This window comes from Mytilus edulis, chromosome 9, assembly GCF_963676685.1.
Source record: "Mytilus edulis chromosome 9, xbMytEdul2.2, whole genome shotgun sequence".
NCBI classification, from domain to species: domain Eukaryota; kingdom Metazoa; phylum Mollusca; class Bivalvia; order Mytilida; family Mytilidae; genus Mytilus; species Mytilus edulis.
In genome coordinates, this window is record NC_092352.1 from 15,642,258 (window position 1) to 15,669,442 (window position 27,185).

Below are 27,185 nucleotides of genomic sequence, written 5' to 3' on the forward strand. Positions count from 1 at the left end.
TGAAAAACCTCCCTGAGAGCAGACGATATAAAGTAACTCGGTTTTGTTTCGTGATAAAATTATTTTTGATATTTTCAAAGAAGTTTTATTGAATTATTCGGCAGACCAAGCAGTATTTCGCTGTTTGTGAGGAAACTAATGTAATCGTAGTATGCCTTTTAAAAGTGTTTAAGTTGATATTCCAAATGAACATAATTTAAAAGTATGACTGTTCGTTTTCTCAGCTTTTGTAAGTATCGTTGCGTTTTCTTTTGGGCCTGATTTGCAAAGGATATAAAACTAAACCATATTTTCGTATTAATCAAAAGATGTTTAAATTTGAAGATGTTTGGTTGAATATCAAAATACCATAATAATGTTATAAGTGTCCATAACAATGCACCTTCTCATTGACTTATAATTCACGCCTCTTTCTATTCACATAACAATATACGTACTCTGGTTTAATGGGTATGTGTTTTTTGGCCTGTTCGTTCTTCTCAGTCACCAAGTCATTCACGGCACTAATAAAATCAAAGTGATTTGTATGTGTACTGGAAACAACCGTGAAGTGCGTCCAATTAAAAAACTCCATCAACTGTAGCATAGCCTTTGCTTGGTGATACACTGTCGGTGCAAACTGTAAAATTCTCTGATCTTTGATTTTCTGTAATAATTTTATTCAAATATAATAGGGATTAAGAACACTGCTTATGATTTCATTGAATGACATAATTTTCGTTATATACAATCTTTTTCTGTGGTGTTTTTTGTTAAAATTTATTTCTGAGTAATAGAAAAATCTGTGCAATATTATCTACGGCGCAAGAGTAGTTTACCAATAAATATACACATTGAGCGAGTTAAATCAACTTCAATATGCAAGAATATGGTGTACGACATGGTAAGCATTCCAATTCATACACCAGCAAAACATTGGTGACTAGTAACTTTTGAAATTATTATTCTACCATACAAGAGAGGATATTACAACTATGTGACATATAACGATTTTCAGTGATATGCCCATTTACGTTTTTTTGTACATTTAATGTTTGCATAAACTATTTTATATCTAATGGTAAGATCCAATCGAGTACAAATAATCTGCTAAAAGGAATATTCGGCTTTGTATAGGCATTGCATTTTTATTTTTTGCAAAATGAATTAAAGACGAAAACTAATTAATTACGTTTCTGTTGTTGAACAACCATTGTTTATCTAACCTATAACATCGTAGATTCGATTCGATAACTTTATGATTATCAATCAAAACTGTCATAGATACTCAACTATTGTTCAACACTACATTAATTAAATTCTACAAATTAAAAATAGTTTGAAAATCTTAATAATATCCAAGAACACTGTTTAGTTTTGTAATTGAATTTTTACATTACATTTAAGTCTTTTTCACTTATTTTTGCTGCTGTAGAATCAGATGTGCCACTAAGTGGTGGTTCCTGACGCTTGTTGTAAGAGATTAACCTTTCATTTTTGTGAAACCTGGATATGTAACTTTCAACATATGAAGTTGGAACTATAAACAATGCATACTTCTTTCGAATTAACGTTTGAATTAGGTATAAGAATTTTCTTATTTGGCTTCGTGCTTCACTGACGCGTCATTAATTGTATAAATGTGGTTCTGATCAATACGATTGATGACGTTAATATTATTAACGTATCTTTTATTTAACCTTTCAGCACAAGTCTGATTTTTTTTTAAAGAAATTGAAACATATTCGTAACAATTCCCTTTAGATATACTCAAACCACTGTTAAATTTCAATTTTTTAAAAGGTAAAAATTGACAAAAGTTCAGTTAGCAAAGCTTCTAATTTTTCACTTGGATTTTCAATTAAAAAAAATCTTTCTTTTAACTTAAACATCTTCTGAATACAATATACTTATGTCTGTTATATGCCATAAATTATAACATTTTATGATAATGAGCTTTTGTGGAAGGACGTGCACAGAACATTACTTAATATATATATATATATATATAGCAAAAGTAAATAAACACGGTGTACAGAATGTATATAATAATATTTTTAAATTTGCAAACTACATTTCACATCAAATAATAACAGTTCGTTAAAATATTGTCACTAGCGCTTTCATGCCTTCTGGCAATCTTCAGGCGACGTTTTAACAATGTCCTTGACGACACTGCCGTTGGTAACGTTTATTACGTTACAATAACGATAAGGGGAGATAAATCAAACGTGTTTAAGTAGATCCGTTTAATTTTGGCTGAAAGTCCTTTATAAAGTGTGCTTCCTGTTATTATTTGATGTGAAATGTAGTTTGCAAATTTAAAAATATTATTATATATATATATATATATATTACATCTTCATGCCTTATATATCATGTACTGTAGTACGCCGCTAGATTAAAACTGACGTGGAAAGGTAACACATGGCCAGCGAAAGCTCTTTTTTTGAGAGCCCAGGTGGTCGTGTGGTCTAGCGGGAGGGACGGCTGCAGTGCAGGCGATTTGGTGTCACGATATAACAGTAGCATGGGTTTGAAACCCGGCGAGGGAAGAACAAAAATTTGCAAAAGCAAATTTACAGATCTAACATTGTTGGGTTGATGTTTAGACGAGTTGTATATATATAGCAAATTTACAGATCTAACATTGTTGGGTTGATGTTTAGACGAGTTGTATATATATATATATATACAACTCGTCTAAACATCAACCCAACAATGTTAGATCTGTAAATTTGCTTTCGCAAATTTTTGGTTCTTCCCTCGCCGGGATTCGAACCCATGCTACTGTGATATCGTGACACCAAATCGCCTGCACTGCAGCCGTCCCGCTAGACCACACGACCACCTGGGCTTTACAAAAATAAAGCTTTCAGTGGCCGTGTGTTACCTTTCCTCGTCAGTTTTAATCTAGCGGCGTACTACAGTACATGATATATAAGGCATGGAAATGTTATTGTTACAGATCAGCTCAATTATCTATAGTAAAGGATCCTACAAATTAATGTAAGATACAGTCACAGAAAATAATTATATTTATAAGTACGTCTGAGTCAGTGACAACTCTACACCAGATTAATCCATCGGATCGCCATCAATGATGGTGATACATGGCTGTGTACATTATGTATATACAACTCGTCTAAACATCAACCCAACAATGTTAGATCTGTAAATTTGCTTTCGCTTTTTTTCTTGCTTTTGCCGGGATTCGAACCCATGCTACTGTGATATCGTGACACCAAATCGCCTGCACTGCAGCCGTCCCACTAGACCACTATATATATCCTCAATTGCAGTAAGCAGGGACAAGTAAACTTTAAAGTATCTGGGGGTGGGGGATCACAAAAATACTGATCTACGAGGAAAATTCAAAAAGGAAAGTCCCAAATCAATAGTGTATAAATAATTACTAATATAAATAAAAAATAATTACCTCTAGCGCTCCCGAATATTTGGGGTCCCATGATAAAACTGGCAATCCTAAATCCTCCAAGACAGTTGTAACATAATCAGTTGACGATACAGAGGTTTCTCCGCCTATCTGGAGGTATATTACGGAATTGATACCTCCTTGCAAAAGGGTATCATTAAACAGTTGCAAAATTTCAGATGGTGACTCATTATTCAAAGGCAAGTACACTATTTTAATGTCGTATTGTCTTAGTAACATAAAAGTTGTTCTGGTTCTCATCAATGTAGAAATTTCAGTTGTTATTGTTCTTTCATATTTACTTAGTTTTTTCGCCAATATAGGTATGGTTACTTTAGGCCGTTGGCCATGTGCTGTATAGTGTAAACAAAAAGTCCATATGAATCCCCAAACAGTCGTGGTTGGAATAAACATATTGATGCATAGAAGGCGAAAAGGTTACAATTAACTCTCTCGTCAACAGCTATCTTTATCTATAAATAAAAAAATATGACATTATTGTTCTTAAGGAATCATAACGACAATGTCATTATAAAATCACCAATGGTCAGAAAGCTGATAATGAAGGGAGATCGTGTAAATGACAGCTGCCAATACTGGTACTTCATTGTTACGTATACAGTAAGTTAGATTCGCCTGAAATTATGAAGAATGTCCTTTTCATTTCAGAATACAAATTCTCAAACTCTCTATTTACAAGCGTGTGAAATATAATAATTACTCATTTTTCTTGCATCTGTTATTCTATATCTGCGCATATCCTTGAAGCTGATTATGATTGAATGATACGTCACATTCAATATCATGAAAAAACTCAAAACTTTTGTAACTATTGAAATACAATCCAAACATAGAGTAATGGATACTCATCAATGAAGAATGCTTTTTCGATCAAAACTGTAATTCTACATGATAATCAAATTATTAAACGACGATCATCGTCTCTTTTAATTGGTTTTAAGTAAGGTATTTATGAAACCGCAATATCAAAGGTAACGATTTATGGTGAGCATATGGTTAAAAAGTTAACAAAAAATTCGAACCCCAATGCAATTCAAAATGGGTGAAGTCCGTACAAACTGCCCCAAACAAATGGAAAACCCTGGTCATATACCTTAGTTTTCAAACATTTGGAATGTTTACTATAGTAAATAAATCAGCTTTTTTTAGCATGTGTTTACTTGTTTCTTTTTGTGTGACGACCAATTGAAAAGCAAATGTCTGCAAATATATATATGTTATCTCTACATTTTATTGAAGCACACTATCGTTATCAAAACCTGTCCAAATATTAGTTTCCTTTCGTGAAATCAGGGGTTAACAGAAATTTAATCCGTTGTTGAAAATGCATACACCATGAGGAGCAACCGAAGAATGTATGAATCTTCAACACCGATGTAAAGTTGCGTACACCCCTGATTGCACCAACTCGATTTTATACCGGGATAAAATTGAAAATTTCTAATGAAGAACTTCCGCTATAAATTTTTAAATATTATTATTATTATATTATTAAATAATTTTGCACCTTGTGTGAGAAGTTTTCATTTAAATACTAGAAACTATCAAGTATACTTCAAAGGAACAGATAAAACTAACCAAAAGGTACCAAACTTTCATGCCTCATCAATACTCATATGTTTCTGCAATGTTTAAATCTAACAATCGTACTAAACTCTAGTAAAGTTGTAAATGAACTATAAAAAAATGCATTTTAAATTTGTCATCAACACCCAATTCTCCAAATGACAAAAACAAAACTTGCAAGGCTTTTAAGACATAAGGTTATTAAACATTTCGATGCATCGGGATGTTTGAAATCTTTCCCTTTTTTCAATACAAAGTATGCAGGTATTATGATAATTTTACGGTTTAAAATTTTTTATATGATTACCAATGATCCATAACGATGAACATTTTATTATGTAGTTAGTCTGTCAACAAGCAGTCAAATCATATTTCGGTTTTAATATTCCTTGTAAGGTCAATCCCAAGTCAAGAGCCTGTAATTCAGTGGTTGTCGTTTGTTTATGTATTACATATTTGTTTTTCGTTCATTTTTTTGCATAAATAGGGCCGTTCGTTTTTTCGTTTGAATTGTTTTACATTGTCTTATCGGGGCCTATTATAGCTGACTATGCGGTATGGGCTTTGCTCATTGTTGAAGGCCGTACGGTGACCTATAGTTGTTAATGTCTGTGTAATTTTGGTCTTTTGTGGATAGTTGTCTCATTGGCAATCATACCACATCTTCTTTTTTATATTATCAACAATATAACCTGTAGTTTGTTCAAGATATTTATAATAACTTATGTAGCTTGGTTGTGAAACTAAATTTACTAGTACACAACAGAGTTTTAAACTCATATCGAATAGAATTTCCCCAAAACACTACTTTTTCTTTTCATTTTTTAGTTCTCTTTAAAAATGTTAATTGTAATTTATATGCATGTTTAGTGTCAGATTTTGAAAAATAGTGGAATAATAAGTGTAACTTACTGTTCCGACTTTTCTATCTCATCGTTCAAATCACAAAACAGTACACTGTAATTCAATGCTCGTTTTAAGCGTCGAGCTGAACTATATAAATTTTTACATTAATATTTTGAAATGTTGGGTTAATTTCCCCTAAAATCAAATTTGAATATCACTTTCCAATCAATATATTCGTAATTTTCACTTTATCATATTTCGATTTATTCATTTTGATGATGTTTTATTTTCTTTATATTTAGACCTTCTGAAAATTTGGGAAATCAAATACTGTCAAGACATTGCGACTGAAACCAGAGCAAATATTCAATCGTCTCACTTTGTACCTTGGGATCTTGTCACAGGAATCTTTCCGTAGAGTATCTATATTAGGGACGACGGGAATCTAATCCATTGTGTATATTATATTGTGTGTCCTAACTTTTCTACCTATTTATACATCAAAAGTTACAAATGTTTAGGTTTTAATATTCCTGGTAAGGTCAATCAAGGGCTTCGAACGCGCGAAAATTATTAAGACTAGTGTTATTTTTATTTAAATTGCCTGACCGGTTTGTCTTTATTGATTCTTTATTGCAATTTGACTGTCATAAAAGTTACGGTTTAGCTAGCTATAAAACATCTTTAATCCACCATATTCTACATAAGTAAATGCATTTACCAAGTTAGGAATTTGACAGTTGTTTTACGTTCGTTTGATGTGTTTTGCTTTTGCTTTTGCTTTTTTTCCTGTAATGAATTGGAAGCACGTTGAAAACAACGCAAAGCAATAAATATCTGTGCACAACATTTCGGATTTTGGGATATATAAACTTGCGTTTTTTCATACGACATACTTTATTGTTTATAGAATGGTTGAAACGAACACCCCTTAGCCTTACTTGATATATATTTTTTTTTCGAATTTTACGTTTTTAAAGCACTTCGACCAAAATTTTTCTACGAACGTCAGTGATGAGTCGGTATAGACGAAACGGGCGTCAGGTGAACAAAATTATAAGCCTGGTATTTTTCATTAGGTTTATTTAATGAATGAAAGATGACATGAAACATTCTGATAACAAAGCATGGCATAAACAAAACATAACTTTAAGGGATCAATTTGTTCAACCTTGAAAAACCGCCTACACTATATAAAATCAATTGAAAATGATTTGCCTGTCTCACAATAATGTTGCAATTACAATAATATTCAAAGTTTTATTAATAGTCAGATTTTTCTCCGCGCGCTATATTTAATCTAAAATGGCAGTATAACTAGCAGTTTAATACATTTAAACTAATAACACCAGTCTAGTTTTTAGTTGCAGCTGTATAATTCTTTTTTTATTCTTTTTTCGATAAGGCATATTCCTATACATTACAAGAATGTCTTTATTTCAATTAAAATCTATTAATTTTTGTTTCCTTGTCGTGACTCTTCTTAATAAAATTCAACAATTCTAATCACGTGTTCGAACTAAAATTGATTCTTTAAAACCATCAGTACCAGTATTCGTTGTCTATAAAATGATGATGCAGAGCTTTAATGCATGTAAATCTCTCATTATGGAGTCTGTTGTAATCGTGTTAAATGTAACTAAAATAAGTGCATATTAAGTATACATTGGTTTTGGGCATTCTGTTTGCACGTGTTATCATGTAATATCATGATAATAAATCGCGAATTAATGTCAATAAATATCTGCATAATGGATAAAAGATCTTCAACGACAAGTTCAAATCAATACATTTGTCAAATATAAAAAATAATAACGAAATAATTGAATAATAGCATAACTATAATGCATGTCTTGATTGATAGACACATCATCATAATCAATAAACAAAGTATAAACTCAAATTCGGAGAATGATTTTCAATTCCATTAGGAAGGAAGGGTTGGTATATATTTTTATTGTTACATTTCTTTCGTGACAGTTTGACGTTTTGTGTATATAGTTAAAAAAAATAATACATAAAACCAGTCATTATACAAATGTCTAACCCAGCTGTCTATGACTACATTCAGACAAATCCTAGACTTCATTATATTCATCATTCAAAATGGCATTTGCGTTGTCAGATTAAACGACAGGTCCTACCATTTATTTATGAGTCGTTTTAAACTGAATTTACTTAAATTAGATATAACCGATGTCTATACAAGACATTACACAAAATAGTCTAAAAGCATAACTGTTTTGGACGAACAGAGACATTTACAAATATGCTTATATTTACATTGAATTAGGTAAAGTAGTATGACCAATTTTCTCTGTATGTTTTTAGATTTTTTTTACAATTTTCCATTTATTAATTAAAATCAAACTGCTATCAAGAGCTACACATTTCTGTTGTCGACAATTTGGACACATTATTTCAAATATACCGTGCCTTATTAAATGTTTTATTAGAGTTCATCGGGTATCAATAAAAAATAATATGTACTTTATATTTGATATGTACGTTTTTACCATTTATTATTTTATTTAGGTTTGGATATGTACAAATATATTTCTGCTTAATAAATTATTTGTTGATCAAATTTGTTTAACTATAATCTATCAAAATTGCTGTTTGAGTCATCTTCAAGCATTTCCAACTACAAGTAACAAATGCAATGTTACTTAAAAGTGTATGAATATATGAGTTTAGAATGTAAGGGTAATCATAGAATATACTTACAATGTAATGGTGTCCATAAAATTTACTTATGACTTGTTGTTACATGCATCTTTATTTTATTTATATGTTGTTTTAATATTATCATTGTCTGTATTTGGATCACGCCTCTATTTGCTCTTTCCAATAAATATTGAATTGAATTGAATTAAAAGTACGCATATGCAATTGTGATATTGTACTTTTATTTGTTAGTGAAAGTCGTTTAAAGCAAAATAGCAAAATAACTACAATGAAAATTCTAAACGGAAAGTCCAACTGTGCAATAACTATAAAGTGGCTGTTACTGTTTTATCTATAAGAAACATTATAGTCGTATAGCAACTGTCTCAGAATAGCTATTAAACTATTTATGTTTTCTTCTTTTCGGCTATTTTTTTGGGGGGGAGGGGGGAGGTAAATGATATACGTTTCTAATTAAATACTCAATTAACTTAAACATGGTTACATGGAAGATATCGTAAAATTCAGTAATAGGATATTTAAGAGATGTCATTCAATTTTAAACAATTGTATCTATCTTTATACAACGCGTGTAAGCAACAAAGTTATATCTATTTAAGTATGCAATTTTGCCAATTTGCATTTGTGTGATGCTATGTGATGCTATTATCGAATCTTTAGACCTATGGATAAACAAACCAGGAATAAAACTTAAAACTTAGATTTGGGTATTTAAATGCACCATTCTGTGTATACTTATATATTTATGTTCTGGAATTTAAACAAATGAAGAAGAAAAAACGTTAGATGAAAAGAGGGGATGCTTTAAGGGTCACATTTGGTCTTAAAATTGATGTATTACAAAATCAGTTCATTTTTGAAGATATTCAATTAAGAAATCATTTTGGACATTGCTGCTTCAGAATAACTTAGAACAACATGTACACTTAAGGTTCATGTGGACCCTTTGGCTAAAATCGCTGCATTTTCTCCTCAAAATTTACTCAGAATACAGACAAACATGTACATCTGGAAAAGTTTAAAGGCATAGCATGCCTTAGATGAATAGATTTCAAATATGTTTCATGATTTAGAAAAATAAAATCTTAACAGGATTTTGCAGTTCATTTCTTTTTTATTCCTCCAGAAGGTGCCAAAATAAACTAAGTTGGGAAAGAGGTTTGAGAACTTCCCCACAGGTAATAATTGAAGTGAGCTGTATTAATTGACATGGACAATAGATGGACAATAGATACCTGACAATAATTGGTGATTTAAACTGTGTACCTGAGTGAATCAAATCAAGCGAAACTCAACTGTTTGTTTATTTTATCATCTTCTGCAGGAACGAAAAAAAGTGCACTGCAAAATCCAGTTAACTTTTCAATTTTCTAAAACATACAATGCATTGAATTTTATTTATTTAGGGCATGCCATACCTAAACAAAATTCCAGATGCGCATGTTTGTCTGTACTCAGAGTAAATTTTGAGCTGAAAATGCCGCCATTTTAGCCATAGGGTCCACGTGAACCTTAAACGAAATGAAACAGTACATAATGGTGCTTTGAACGAAGTTTCCCCTTGGTATATGTACAAATTAGCCCATCTGTATTATGAACCTGGTGCCTTTTGTTAGCTATTATTCGTGTGTTTCTTTGTCAATTGTGTTCTCCTATTTATTTGTATTGTAGTCCTGTAATGTTGTGTTGTCATTCTAATGTTATATTTAACATGGCCATAAAAGAGGGAGGTTTGGCATGCCACAAAACCAGGTTCAACCCAACATTTTTTTCTTTTAAAAATGTCCTGTACCAAGTCAGGAATATGGTCATTGTTATATTATAGTTCGTTTCTGTGTGTGTTACATTTTAACGTTGTGTTTCTTTTGTGTCGTTTGTTTCCTCTTATATTTGAGTGTGAATTCATATTATTATAAGACGTGTCACGGTACTTTTCTATCCCAAATTCATGTATTTTGTTTTGATGTTATATTTGTTATTCTCATCGGATTTTGTCTAATGCTTATTTCGTTTCTGTGTGTGTTACATTTTAATGTTGTGTCGTCATTCTCTTATATTTAATGCGTTTCCCTCGGTTTTGGTTTGTGACCCGGATTTGGTTTTTTTTCTATCGATTTATGAGTTTTGAACATCGGTATACTACTGTTGCCTTTATTTATGCATTGCATTTGTTGTTTTGATACTATTGCAGTTTGAAAAGTTCGTACTTAAGGAAGGGTATCATAACCCACAAGGAGTGAATTTAACTCATCAAATCGGTACAAATACAACAATGTTTAACAAAACATCAAAACAGACATAGTCCACAAACTCCACATCTAAAAGTACGCACAATTATAAAAAGCAAGTCAAATTTCATTTAACTGTCGACAATAAGTTGTAATTTCAAATCTTTATTTTTTAGAAAATATCAATCATCGTATGTGGTTTTCCCATTATACAATGTTTGCTGTAGGTTTCCATTTACTATTTTATTTTATGATAATAAAAGACGATGTTGAATTCGTTTCACTAGAACAATTCTTGCCAAAAATAGCACTTAAAATTCCAAGGACTTGCAAAAAGGTATGCTTTTGAATTCCTTGTAATACTATTATTTATATTGGGAGACAGTTAAATGGTATAGAAATAAGCAATGATGTAACGTGTCGACAATTAGTGATAATTTACGTCATTTGCCAGATATTCGTTAAAACACCCAAGTTTTCACTTCTATAATTATAACAATTCAGGATAGATACGCATTCAAGATATTTATACGGAATGTTATCCCAAATGTCAACTAATAAATACATATTTGAATAACAAGAAAAACCTTTTAAATATAAGATCAATGCAGTTACGAGATTACCTTTGTCAGAGAATGTTTTTATGTACTGGCACAGACAAAGTTCAATCTACCATCAAGCTGTTTGTGATATGAAAACAACAAACAGAACATATTTCGAAAACCAATCCGGTTTCTTTTGCCTCAATATGGCCTTAAATTTTAACTCCATAAAATAATAGCAACAAATCCATATATTGGTTCTTTAACTTATTCTTATCAAAAGACCCAATTCAATGTAAAACAGATGTCTTCATTATAACATTAACAGTATGCTAATTTTCCTGTGCCATATGCTCATTTCGATAATTGATACCACTTCAGTGATGCTCGTGGCCAATATTTTTAAAATTCCAAGACCTTTAACAAACCAAAAAGGACCAACATTATATCAAACGGACAAGAAATCAGAGCCATGCATGAGTAAGATCTATTACTTAATCAAGAATATTTTTTGAATGCTTTTTATAAAGATTATATGATGGGCTGAAAAGTCAGCCCATGTTAGCAATTTTGTCAAACTCGACAATTTTAAGAATATTTCTGATTTTTTTAAAGAAAAGACATTCAAACGATTATTTTTATCAAACATATCGACACATGACTACTGTTTTTCAATGTAAAATACTGAAATGAATCATGCTTATAAACAAGCTTAGTGAAAATGGTAAACTTAAATTAAGACTGTCTCACAATTTTGAAAAAAAGTTGTCATTGACGAAGATCATCTTGACGAAGGTCATCTGCTGTGCCGAAATATTTGTCAAAACTATTTCATTTCATCTTGTTCGTATATTATTATCTTTTATCAGTATTGTTGCACAAATCGTAAGACTTTTATTTATATGAAAGGACTAGACCCTTAAAGACATGTTAACTAAATTACTATTGGTTTTTCTATTGAGATATATTGTATAGTTATATTGTTTTTTTATGCATAATGTTAGCGGCTTGTACAAGCTTCAGCTTCATATCTATTTGTTATTTGATGATTATCTGGTAATCATTTAGATAATATAAATAGACAGCATATTAACTAACACAGCAACCAAGAACTGGTGTTGCAGTAAACGGACGATTAATCCTAATTAAATAACACTGTACTGGAACTTATTGAACTCCCCGTTAACCATCTATTAAAGAATACTCCAAACACTCATTTCCTTATTAAGCTGTCAAAATTAACTTGAAGAATAGTATTTGTTACAAAAATACAATAGATCATAATGTTACTTCAATAAAACAGATACAAGGATAGTTTTTTAAACAAAACAAATTTGAATGCAATGATTACTAAGTAGTTCAAAAGTATTATATTATAAGTGGAATTTACAATAGTTCTAAACATGCTATTTGATGACTCTCTGTGATAGGGTTCGAACATGCTAAATTTTGTTCGAGACTCTTGTTGAGAAAGTCTGTATTCAGTAAATGGGGGATATACTTTAAAAGCAATTTCGTAATTGTTGCATATTATTGTTCTTAAATGATGACAATCTACTAAATGTATATTTAAACTTAATAGCAGGATATTTTATTGAAACCGATTAACTGAATTATTCGAGCTGTGTTTCATCAAATAAACCTTTGAAAACAATATTTGTTAGGAAGCGACATTTACTCTTCAACTTGAATTAAGAAACAAAAGTACTATGCATTTCTCTATAATTCTACATTGATTTCTGTTATGTGATTGCTATTATAACAAAGACAAAAACTACTATAAATTATGCGTTTTTTGAAAAAAAATGATCTAACAACATTTCTAGAGGAAACGCTTTGTAGGAAGTCCATATATCTTAAAGAATCGTTATAGAGAAATGAATTTTACTACACATCTCATGGGAAATATTCATTTATCAATATTGAAAAATATTTTTTAAAACAGTTTTCATTGTATGAATATATATATATATATATATCATTAATAAATTGCCGAACCGATATATCACTCCTGGAAGAAAGTTCCCATATAAATCCTGGAATAAAACCAGAAACAAATACAGAAATAAACAAACAAACAAGTGTTGTGACAATCAAAGTCTTAAAAATATCCCCTAACGAACATAATTATTTTATGTAACACTAATGGCTAATTATTTAAGGTTTAATAAAATCAAGAACTACTAAAAAGGTTCGTTCATGATACTAAGTATCGGTTGCAAAATTGGTCTATAAAAATCCTTCGAATATCAAAACTTGAAGAACAGCAAGATGTTTACACACAATAAAAAAAAAACCCGTTGTCAGATGTTATCTGTTGTTGAAATTCTATATTTTCTTGTCCTCATTAGTAATTTGGTGTTGATGAAAGATAATTAATAGTCTCTGTTAATTTTATTTAAAACTTGTTTTGAAATCTAGGCAAAAGAGGCGGAAGATAACAGAGGAACATTCAAACTCATAAGTCGAAAATTAACTGACAACGTCATGTCTAAAAAAGAAAACGCAAACAGACAAACAATAGTACATAAAACACAACATAGGAAACTTAAAACTGAGCAACACGAACCCCACCAAAATTTGGAGGGTTCTCATGTGCACCGGAAGGGTAAGCAGAACCTGCTTCACATGTGGCACCCGTCGTGTTGCTCATTTTAGTACATACCCGTTAATAATTCTAATTCGGAAGGTCACTTTCGGAAAAGGGGACGAGATTATAGTTACTACATTAGGAATATATTTGTTATCTTTAAAAAAGATATTCTATAACGGTCAACCAACTCGTGATGGCGTACGTAAAACTTACGAAGGGATATCTTCAACTTCACAGGGTGGAATTTTGGTTTAATAGTTTCCTTTTGAGCATCAACCCTCTATCAAGGAAATCATGATCGCACCAACAAGACATAGACTATTTAATCAACTGGAATATAGCTATTCCGTATGCAGGCGCTGCTGTAATGTTGCTACATGTACATAGAAATGGAAAGTTCACAATTGAGAAGCTGAAATCCTCTCTTTTGTCGTAAAGTTTGTTTTCAACCGACACGCACTGTCAATTTGTAGACTTAAGTCAAGATATGAGGCAGACTGTGAGAGAACATCATCTGTATAGTGGAAAGTAAAGTTAATGGATACTTCCAACTTCTTTTTGGTTTTCCTAAGAAGTTCCTGTGTGATGTTAGTCTAATGTGAATAAAGAAACAAGTCGGCAAGGTGTGAGGCGCAATTTGTTTCCATGGGAATGCAGATTTAGTGTTGAAAAACACGTCCTTCAAACGTAGCAAATATGTTGTCAATAAAAAAAATCAAGCATCTTGATAATCAGAATGATTTTTTACAAAGAAGGATTTTCTTCTCCCTAAGACAATATACTTATATCAACGTTTAACATTCTTTTTTATGAAACAATCAAACAATTTAGAACTAGACATACAATGTTGAAGGTTGTATATAGATATGTAATGTGTTTTAAGTGGAAGGGGAGGGGAGGGGAGTGGTCTGGGTTACTGTCGTAATAACGTTTACCCAACTACTTCTTTTATTTATTTAAGTATCAAACTTAAACTTCTGACTATTTTGAATTGATTTTGGTTTTGTAAAAAAAGCCTAATGGTCTTACCAACTTTTTTTTGTGATATTATTTGATTTTCCTTTTACAACTTTAGATCTTTAGATCTCAATATTGGGATGGTTATAAATTACGACCAACGTTTTCCAAATAGTTCGGACCAATATAAGTACTTGTATATTGACATTTATAGCTTTAAGAAAGCTTGGTTCACTGAATACGAGAATATTTCAATACCGTTACTTGAAACTTCATTTCCTTTTTCTTGATTGTGTAATAATTCTGATGTTTACTTTTATTGTACTTTGATAGTGTACATTGTCTAGCAAGAACATTCGTGAAACGTTTACATTTACGTTTGGTCAAAACTGCACATCCAAATGTGTTAAACACAAAATTGCATTATGATTCACAAAATGTGAATGTAAGTTTCATATAATCATGTCGTTTTAGTCCATAATATCACATACGATGTCATTATGGTGTTATTTGCAAGTGAATATAATAATGTCACATAAAAAATTACGCATTTTGCATATCTTTTTTGAAACAACCATTATTCACGAAATTAAGCAACGTTTAAGTTGCTAAAACGCACAAACTGTATTTGTATATGAAATAGTGTGTCAAAATAAGTTTTAAATAAGGCTCTTTGCAACAATATGTATTGGCAAATCGCAGTTTTTTTTAATTAGTTTTAATTTATAACCTGATGAAAATAGAATACAACATCAATTACCCGTTTATGCCCGCGTCACACTGTCCCGATTTTTACGCCGATGGCAACACGATAATGGAAATTTTCAAAATCGGGGCTGATCGTATCCAGATCGGGCTATTCGTAGTGCCATCTTTAACCATCTTTAACCATCGGCCACTTTTTCTAGCCTTCGGGGACAACTTCGGGAAGGGTTCTAAATTTTTTAACATGTTAAAAAATCCCCGAAGGTGCGCCCGATGTTGAGGGTTCGTATTGAGTTCGTATCACCATCCTCAATATCGTAATGTCACCGGGAATGCATCTTTGCACATCGTATTGCATTCGTGTTTCAATCGTTTCCATCGGGCAGTTTTGACATTACGATGTCTACACGAATGAATCACGAAGGTACCCGAAGGTCTTACGATGGCAACACGACTTCGTGAAGACCTCGTAATCCCGTCGTGTTGCCATCGAAAAAAGTACGAAGGCGACAAGATGGAACTACGACGGCAATAAATCCAGCTAAATGCAAGTTAATTTTCGCGCTAAAATACATTTAAAGTGCCATGCGTGATATGCACTGGTCAGTCCAATACGACAGTTAAGAAAGACGTTCACAAAACATGGAGCTCATATCATATGATTCTATGAGAACAAGAAAGGCGACAGCGTTGTTTCTATTAATTCAAATGGAACAAGAAGAGCAGCTATTACAGGCTCAGGATTTACGTTTACAAGTAAAATATTATTTTTTGTCAATTTTTTATATCAAGTAACATAATTAAAGGTGACAAAGAGTTTTTAATTTATATTAGATAATGTCGGAACATATTCAATTTCTTCTATTCACAACAACAACACGAAAAGACAAAAACGTTAGTTATGATAAGAGCGATATGTTCAGGCCTTTTCCATCTGGATTGTTTCATATCATTACATGCTGGGGTTCCTTTAAATAAACGCGCCTCGTACACCAACACTGCAGGTACACGTATATAGGGAAACCAACTTTTTATTCATTATTCTGATTTTTTATGTATCGTCTGTGTTGTTGTCACACAAATGTTTACTCCATAACCATTTTGTTTTCTATAGGTCATATTTTGCCGCCTTTGTTGCTTTCCCCACATCCTTCCTTTTGTCTATATTATTGTGATATTCTCCTGGAAAGAGCTCTTTTTGAATAAAAGGGATCAACGAACCCATTACCTTACCTTCAAGATAGATCAGTAAACATGGGCATACTTATGGGTGATTATTCAGACTAGTGCACACATTTTACAGTTCAAACAAGGCAATGCCGAGCGTGGTATCCCCTCGTATGTAACATATTGGGGACAAATATGGACACTATATTTGTATATGACACATGCAGAAAATGGTAAATTGAATATGCATATTTGATACATAAACTATTTTTTTAGAAATCAACCAAAACATTTAGTAACTGGAAATACCTTTAATATTGTCTTTAGAACCAGCAGGTAAAAAAATGAGCAACCAATTTCCTGTGTATTATGCTATTTCAAGGAGAAAAAACAAGTCCATCTGCATGACCTTGACCTTTGGCCTTGAACGTAAAAAATGTCAGATCATTACAAGGAGGAACAATATACCAAATGTGGTTAAAAATTTTTGAAGCATATTGGTTTTAGAGTGTCCACAAGGGTGATATTGCCTTGTATTACAACTGTCACTGTGACCTTGACCTTTGAACTTTAAAGTTAATAGCGCTTAAGATATTCTTAACGAGTAACACCAAACCAAGTTTTGAGCATTTTGGTTCTAGAGTGTCCATAACAATTTTATCTACACGCAACTTACATGTAGTAGGCGAGGGGATAATAAACTAAGTTTTATAAGAATTCGACAAAAAGATCGATTGCCCGCCATGCATGGCAGACTTGTACAGAAACGATATGTTGTCGAAATTCTGTTCGTATTTTTTAGACATCGTATGGCCATCGCGCCATCATCGTAATCCATCGTGTAGCCTTCGTAATCCATCGTGTAGCCTGCGTGATCCATCGTGTAGGCTACGGCTGAGATATGAAGCTTAAATACCCGTCTTCGGTTAACCTTCGTATGTCCATCTTTTGCTATCGTATACAATTTCGGCACCATCGTATAGACTTCGTTATTCATCGTACTTGCTTCGGTCACTTTTTGGTATTTTAACGAGATCGGGACAAACTTCGTACGAACTTACAATTTTAGCATTCGGTTGTCCATCGTATATACAAATCGGGACAGTGTGACGCGGGCATTACCATTTCACCCCTCTGAACGAGTTATATGTATTGGATAATGCGAAGAATCCTGATTTAGAAATTATACTCAATGAAAATGAAAAATAATAAATATACATAACCGATCTTGCAGACTTATTTTCAACAATGTAAACGTTCAGACAAGAATTAAAAAAGGCTACTTGTCCCGTATAACCGCATAGATTGCAAATTGACCTTATTATTACCAAACCAAAGTTTAGAAGGACTTTGATTTAAATATCAATATAAAACAAGAAGTGTTTTATAGCCTTACTGCTAATTCGCCTTGTCATGTTAGGGATTTGTTTGGTTATGTTTAGAGATTTAAACAAGTCATGCGAAGAGGGAAATCATGTTTAATTTCCTGTGGAACTTACAAATGAAATCGTATTGTCTGTCTTGCAAATTAAATGAAACCGATTACTTGAGAACTGTCAAAGCGTGTTCTTCCAGGGGACCTTCCTTGGCGATAAGATTTCCTATGTTCGATTGGATTTTTGAAGTATTTATTTAGACAGCTTTAGACGTAGAGTAAATTGTGGGTAACATCAAATGTCATGAAATATCGATACTAGAATGTATAACTTAATGTTATAAAAGGCGAATTCCCAATGGGTTCACAGTTTTGATGTTAGATTTTTTGTTGATTAAGATCAAGTTGAAGATAGTTCGTCCATATCATATTTAGGACAATCAACTTCATTGGGAAATTACAACCATTTCATTTAGATAAAATTATTTGGAAAACCCCGAGTTGAAAAAAGGAACCCAACAGTGAACAAAAGGAGATAGAGTATACGTTTATCGATTAGGTAGCCACCAAAACACACTATAGAAAAACAAGAAATGAAAGGTACAAAAGAGGTACCAAAGACAAAGGGACAGCCAAACATAAATAAAGTCGGAGAAACCCGTTAAACCATGGAAGAAACCCTTTGAAAAGACAACACACAAACGATCATTAATTTAGATAAGTGTATATTCATGGTCAAAATCTAAAACGTTAACAGAGAATCCAAGTCTTCTTGCTGAGTTAAAAAAAAAGCACCAAACATGTGTAAACATGTTTCTTATAGTCTCATATACATCATTGACATCTATCCTTTGGTCTTCCTTTCATTCGTGAAAGTGTAGATGTAAACAATCATCATGTTCTTTATAGTTGTTTTTTTTTATGTTGATGGTTGTAACTCACTGATGTGAATTATTTTTTTCTTCTTTTATTATTCTTAACATAACTGTAATTACTTACGTTAATAAGAATCTACATCAGTAGACATTAACAAATCAGGTAGGGTTTGTAGTGTTCGCTGATGGATATTATAATAAAATAGTTCCTGTGCATACGAGACTTTCAAAGATGATGATACATGATTATGACGATTTCATATATTTGGGTATAATGAAATGTATAAAAGAAATACAGTACCCTAAGGTCAGAACATTCCCTTAATATTAATTTATAAAAGATTGCTTCTTTGACCAATTAATCTGTAACAGTGGTTAATATTGAATAATACAATATTTCTTTTTTCTTTTAAGTTGAGTATCTTATTTGAAAAGAACAGTTTGTCTATGAACGCTACTTTGAATTTCACTTTTTTCATATTGTTCTAAAAATTAGTAGAACAATAAAGAAAAAAAGAATAAAAAAGAAGGATACTTCTATTTCTAAAAATACCATTTGTCCATCTCAGTGATATACCTTTATACAATCTTTGATAAGAAAAAGTCAATTCATTTATCAATCATGCATAAGTTAACATTGCTATCTGATCTGTTAGTTTAAACATCATTCTTTACATTGTACCAGTACATTAACCGACTGACTCTGACTTTCTCTAAGAAGCTAGGTCATACTGAATAGATAATTGGTTAAAACAGTATTTCATATCGCTAATGACCAACCCCTTAGAAATCCATGCATTAATAAAACTAGTGTATGATTTGATGAGACAAACAGATAAACGCAAGCAATGTCAATATACAAACTACTGTAACATCTTGTTTCTAGTTATAGGAAATCGTTTGAAGTATATAAAGATCTATAAACAAACTGATCCATTTTCATTTGTGTAGTTTTGCGTTATTCTATCATAAAGAAAATATCAATCTTCCCTCTTGTTATTTCATAAATATACCAATGCCCTCATATTAATGTAAATAGGAGTTGAGCTTGAAGGACTAACATAAATATATGCATATGGCCCGAGAACACAGTTATTTCGTAGTCAGTGCATTTCTTTTAGACAATAAATTTAAATTAAAAAAAAAACACCTGCTCTATCTCAAAAAGATTTTTATAGTGTAGTGTATTACAAGTAGGACAAATAATATCAAAATTATAGAAATTTCTACCATCTCTAACTCAAAATATTGACAATTATATGTTAAGGGGGTCAAAAATTCAGTTTGACAGCTTCAGACGTAATCAAACTTGAAATGTTTTAACTGGACCAAATCACTATTTAACACAAAGATTCAGCACCCAACTTTTTATAACATGTAATTTCATGCCCCTACTTAATATTTCATGCATTAGATACCAATAAATAAAAGTGTATCAAATAAAAAATGAAAGTTATACACTGTTCACAATAGGGAATAAATATTCAGACAACGAAAACCAAAGGACGATAACTGTGTCCTTAGACGATATTGTCGAAAAATAAATAATTATTTTTTTCAAGCTTTATAAAAGAAAGAAAAGATAACCTTATTTCTATGCACCTCCAAAATATTAAACAAAATGGAAAGGGTTTTATTTGCCTCTGTTTAGTAGTATTTCAGTATTAGAAATTGAAATGTGAAGCCTGTATCAACGAGACAGAAAACCAATACCGTAAGGATACGAGTTTCATTTTGGGTATGATATTTTTATTTGAATTAAGCTGCATATTAGACACGCTATCGAAGTAGTTTCCCGTTGTCTATAAACATTGCGGTTGAAAATTGTAAAATCAAATCAAATCATGTTATTGGTGTAAAATCCAAATATTGGATTGTTACCAAGACAAACATGACAATCATTACAAACATATAATATCTAAATTTAAACAACATTCATATTCTTATAAGACTATATATTCAAATGTTTTGGAGGAGGTGATACCTTTGCAAATTTGAAAGTACAAGTACAAACAATCATATTAATGCAATTGTTATAAAATATATCATTACCATTACTATAAGAAAATATAAAATAGTCACATATTTTTTTTTTACTTCCACTAGTTTTTCTTATCAGCTAGGCTTGTATGAGGTTGAGAATTATATTTAAGCAAGACAAAAGTATATCCGTTCATAAACATCCGTTTCTATTTAAGTTTCGAAGGCGCACATATCGTCAACAGAGCCTGAAATTATCTCAGCAATACCTACACCAAACCGTTCGTAAAGGTTAACACTTATATTAAGTTTCCCTCGATCTGCTGTTCTATACAATAATTACATTGCACTTTACATGCTATATTATCTCCTCAGATAAAAGAGTCACTTTATATTGGTGGAGTGGTATTTGCAACAGGTGAAATAGTTCGACTTAATTAGAATGTATGGAAGTCGTGAACAATGTAAATTTATAATGAATGCGGGAATTTCTCGCTACATTGAAGACCTGTTGGTGACCTTCTGCTGTTGTTTTTTTCTATGGTCGGGTTGTTGTCTCTTTGGCACATTCCCCATTTCCATTCTCAATTTTATATTTTAAGTGAAGTTATTTGCTCTAACTTATAATAATTTTGTGTAAAAATTATTAAACAATTATCTTGTTTCAAATAAACTAAATTGTAATGAGCTGTTTTCTAATGAAAAATCTAAAAGAGAGGCGGAGATACCAATAAACTGACAACGCTATGGCAAAGATAAATAAACAACGAAAAAAAGATCCACACAATAACGCAATATAGAAAAAACCCATAATATCTATCTAAATGGATTACACGACTTCTATTACAGTTTACGAGAACAATTTTTTTATCGGCGAATTGGGTTTGGGCGTTGGTGGCCATCTTCATGATCTTGCATAGACGATAGACACAAAAGTAATACATATGGTTCATGAACAATTGTACAGATAAATAATGAAGTTATCTCTCATTTCATCAAGAATTTTAAGGCGTAATCAAAAGAATATTTATAAATTTTTACAGCAAGACTTAATTTTTGATTTTTGGTTACCAAATGTATGCATGCCCAACTGGAACATTTGATGAATTCCATAAAATTGACCAAGCGTATTTTAGAATATTTCTTACAGATTTGTATTTATGCATGAACGATTCTCAAAAAATATATAAACAAACTGATTAGGTAAAGGTAATTCCACAAGATGTTGACGCTTTGCTTCCAAAAAGTTTGTTTTACATTTTAAGCACCACTAAATAGTTTAATATTTCATGCTAAGCGTGCTTACTTCTTAACAAGGAGATGGTTAAAATGTGAAACATGGAGTAGGTCATGTGGCAGCAAGCCAACAGATAATGAACCAAAATTAACCATTAAGTATATGCACAGAAGATATCTGTAACCTTTAAAATTTATAATGAATTTAAAAATTACGATAAACTTACTAATGGTAAAAAGGAAAAGGTCCTTTTGTAATTAAAAAGGAAACAAGGTAAAGACGTATAAATCGTATTAATCCTGATGTTCATTGAAATTGAATACTGCATATGTGATGTGTTATACTGCATGTCTTATTATGAGTTTATGAGTTTTCATTTGCTTATTTATTCAATACAGATGGTTTACACTAATTAGTACGATCACTTTGGATAATAAACTCATCAAGGCAGATTATACAAACCAGATTACAAATGATCAACATGCGTGTTTAATTCCGTACATCCTATGGTGAAATATTATTAAATTAATAGATAAATGATGAAATGTTTGTTAGTCCAGAAAAAGATATCTGAACAAAATTGATATTGGTTGCCTTAAACGATTTATGTACTCAATCAGTGCATATTAAAATAATTAAAATTAAAATACATGATTATTCATTAAAATGGCTTCGATCGCGAAATGTACAGTATTTCAAACAAAAAATAATTTAACTGCTAGTCGTAATTATGTGTCAGAGCAGTGGAATATAAAACGAAATCTGATGCTGTAAAAATATTTCATTTCGACGAGTGCACTTTTCCACAGAGTTCATACATAGATGGTATGTGCGTAAAGAGAATGATGTAAGTTAAAGTCATAAGAAACCTCAGATTAAAAAAAATAATGCATATGTTTTTTGATAACCCAATGGATAGTTTTCATTATAAAACTTATGTATATATACTTTTTTCGGAAGAAAATTCTTTAATTTATTCATATTAAGAAGAAGTTTACTTTATTTTAATTGCTTCCTTCCTTCCAGGAAGCAATTTCCCGACATATTTTCCGTATGCAAAGTAACCTCAGTGTGACCCATCTTGATCGCAATACGCATGGATGTCCTTAAAATAAACTATTATCTGAATTTACATGTTAAACACGTGCTCAATTTCCATGCTTTTTTGTTGATTTTTTGTTGATTGTTGACAGACAGGTGACAATCGTTAAACTTCGGCTTCAAAACACGAACTTTAATTGCCTGCCATATTTTCACAACAACACTTCAACCGATTGAAAAAACAACTGACGATTACACGAAATTAATGCGAAAAAAATGAAAAATTCTTGAACAGAAGACTAAGGTTATGATGTTTGTGTGCATTGCTTCAAGAATTGGAAGAACATTATTTTTAACCGGTCACTCGTTTCTTATGACTTTAATAAGTTAATATTAAATTGAAAAATCAGTCTGGTTCACCGGTAATTTCACATTTAGTGAAAAAAGGTTAACATTAATGTGATACTTTTACGATTTTCAATAGGACAAAAACCACAAATACCTTAGTAGAAGCAAGGATTTGTATAGTACTATACAAAGCCTTGGTAGAAGGTATCATAATCTCCGGAAATTGTGTTGACATGGTTATTTGCAATACTTTTTTTTTTTATAAAAGATAAATTTTTGAACATTTTTCATGCAGGCATAAATGTTTTGTATATTAAATCCATTATAATTTTGATTTGTACATGAAGAATTTTATTAAAATTTGAAATTAAAACAAAACAAATTTTGAAGGAACAGCAATTAAGATAGATTACAAGTGCTATTATATCTCTCTATATATATAAATATAAGCAGAGATGTTTTTTGATACTAGTAACAGTCATGGGTAACCTTATCTAAGAATATGTATACTTTTCAGCAGTCATACCTATAGCTATGGTTAATATTTTTTCAACTAAAAAAATCTTTTAAAGATTTAAAACTAACCGCCAGCCATCATTATATATACATTAAACAAACAAAAAAAAAATAAGATTTTGACACTCTTATCTGATGTAAACTGTTAACTTCACAAAGTGGAAAGACTTAACAAATCTGCCATGTAAATAAAATATGGTTATTGATATCAAATCAAATATAAGCGCGTGGTACCAAACTCCAAACGATTGATACGTGTTTCTGGTATATCCTTTATCAGTGACAGCATATATACCCGAATAAACAGTTGGTAAAGGCCAATGATGATTTATAATCACTAAGAGCACCACAACAACGAACGCATAAACCCTCTATGGTCAATTTGTTTCCGTGTGGTGAAATAAAATAAACGGTACCAACTTTTCTGCACCAGATGCACATTTCGACATCAAGCAAGCAATTACATACTTTACAAAATGATAATTTTAAAATGTATATATCAATTTAATTCAAAGTACTGGTTACCCTACGCAGCTAGCAAAATCTTAGCATACCATATAGACGGAATTAAAGAAGAAATCTCACAAATCATAGGCAACCAAAACCATAAAAGTGTGAAATATATCTTGTCTTCTTTGCTCTAAGAAGACAAAAGCGTCATAATCTATATACGATTCACATTTCTCCAGGTATAAATTATGTTCGACTTTTAGTCAATTCAAAAACAACTTAAAGCAGCAAGAGTCACATGTTTTGTTTATTTGTTGTTTTAAAGGATGATAAGATAAGAGAAGGGATGTGATATATAAATACAGAATGCTAAAAACTAGGTATAATGTATACATCAAATGGAAAGAATTATTGTTGCTTTTCTTCTTCCAGAGTTAAGTGTACTTGTGTGTCACTTTTTATAAATGGGTATTTTACTTTTTGTTTTCATTTTAAACAAATGAAATGCAGTTTTATTCACCGCTGCACATATTTTTTTTAGCTAATTATCACTTAGTTCGGGTTTTTTTTATGTGAAAACACTAATAGCATTGTCCGTAACGAACGTGTTGTAATTAGATTTGTAATGGTGGAAGATGAATGATGATGATGCTATCAAATATAAACGGTTAAGCAATATATCAGCTGATTTCAAAATAGATTGTCTGACATTGTTTTTTCATTCAGGTATGACCTGTTCGGCATAGCCAGCTGTTGTGAAGACAACATAAACTGACAGAAAATCTAATCATGTGTGTCACTTGTAATTAACTATGTCGTCTACTGTATCGTTATGCAATTCAACCTAACTCCTGCATCCTTCTGCCCCTTAATGTTATAGATTGAAATAAACAATTAATTTCCCCATAGGCGACAATGGTAGCCTTTTTCGAGATACAGACGTTAGAAAGTTGATTTTCTTAACGAAACCTTGCTAGAATCAAAGAAAAGTTATTATGACAGTATTTTTTGGTCCAAAAAATATAGGTTCGCGTTGCTTTTCTTAGCGTATTTTGTACTTATCTCCCATGCCTATCAATTTTGCCCTTAAAAATACGTGTCTTGTCCTAGCGTTGAAAAGTCATCTCAGTGCCTTTAGGGCTACGGAATAATTTTTATTTTGCCTTTTGTATAAAGCAGAGTGCACGAAGTCTCTAATAATAAAAAACAACGGGCGCACATATCGACCAATCAGGATAAGTCATACTCTTAATTCTGAATACCATGTTATGCTCATAAAATGGCTGCGCCCATAAAATCTAATGGTGTATTGTAACCTATATGCTTTTTTTATTATTATGTAAATACATTTTTGTTGCTGTATGTAAGTGATACTGTTGGATCGTCGAAACTGTTTTCTGAAGCATTAAGTTCCCCCGCACAGACACAGTGTTCGCAATCATCGAATTAATACTATGTTTGATACTTATTTCAAGTCATAAGCAACATTATGTGCTGACAAATAGCTTAGGAAGCAAACTATTTCTGTCAATTATCAGTCTCTATTGGCGCAACGTTTTCTTATCATTTACATTGTATACAATGATCAAAATCAATTAAGATAAACCAAGGCATAAACATGGCAGTTAATTATCAAATAAAATGCCTATCCTAAAATTGCGTGTGAAACTTTTGCACAACATACTAATAATAAAATAATTTGTAAAAAAAATCTATTTTATGTGTGTTTAGGAATTTTTATTTGAAAATATTATTTCAATAAAAAAAAACGAAAATTAAAAAAATAGCAAGTTTTTACTCGTGATCTCTTTCTTTTTTGAGAGTATTTCGAGAGATTACAATTGAAGTTATAACTTCCTTTAATTCTTCAGGATCAATTAAAATATCGAAAACATATTAGTTACTACTATAGACTGAAGAAACACAATTGATGTATAGGCATTTTATCGGTAATGTCTACTAATAAAAAAATAACGTATATGTTAGGTTTATCTCTTACATTTGAGTTATAAGCAAATAAAGAAAAAAAATGAAAGAGAAAAAAAAAAGAAATAATAAATTCAAATTAAATAAGTTCAATCAATTACTTAATTTTGTATATACTAGTATTCAAAGAAATATTGATTGTAATACCAAATTAAATTACTTACCTAAATTAAGAAATCATACTTCAACAGAAGTAGCTAGTTCCATTCGAGCTTCGCTATGTTGATCAATGCCTCAATAATTATGAATATCCAGGAAAATGTGTACTTAATTTTACCGGGGGTGTCTCCCTGCCAAGTTGTTAATCAGATGCATCCGTATACAATGCATAGTACAACATGCAGTAGTTCCATGTCTAATTATAACAGACACGTAGTTACGCATCGTTTACAAGAAAATTGCGCGAAAATATGCTAAACAATATAATAGTGTAATTTACGGTAAATGGTTCTGACCTTTACGATATTGGAATTTATAAACTATGTTATTTGGGAGTTTATTTCGTTGATTATTACATTTATAGATGGCCAGTTGTTTTTCAAATGATTTTCATACGATTCGACATGATACTAAATGGTACATTAGAAAATCGAACATTGACACTAGAAAGAATAGCCATGTGTCATCAAGAATTAGAATGTTATTAAGT

At 31.3% G+C, this 27,185-nt stretch overlaps 1 protein-coding gene across 1 annotated transcript in view; it reads right to left on the bottom strand.

Moving 5' to 3' along the window:
* Positions 1 to 26,966, bottom strand: part of LOC139487696 (glutamate receptor ionotropic, NMDA 2B-like) — a 42,659-nt gene extending 15,693 nt beyond the window's left edge. The window contains exons 1-3 of the mRNA XM_071272683.1: positions 26,701 to 26,966; positions 3,419 to 3,888; positions 438 to 646 (exon numbers count right to left, since the gene is read on the bottom strand). Of these exons, the coding sequence (XP_071128784.1) occupies positions 438 to 646; positions 3,419 to 3,829 (620 nt within the window). The 5' untranslated portion in view covers positions 3,830 to 3,888; positions 26,701 to 26,966. The remainder of the gene's footprint in view (positions 1 to 437; positions 647 to 3,418; positions 3,889 to 26,700) is intronic.
* Positions 26,967 to 27,185: the final 219 nt, after the last annotated feature.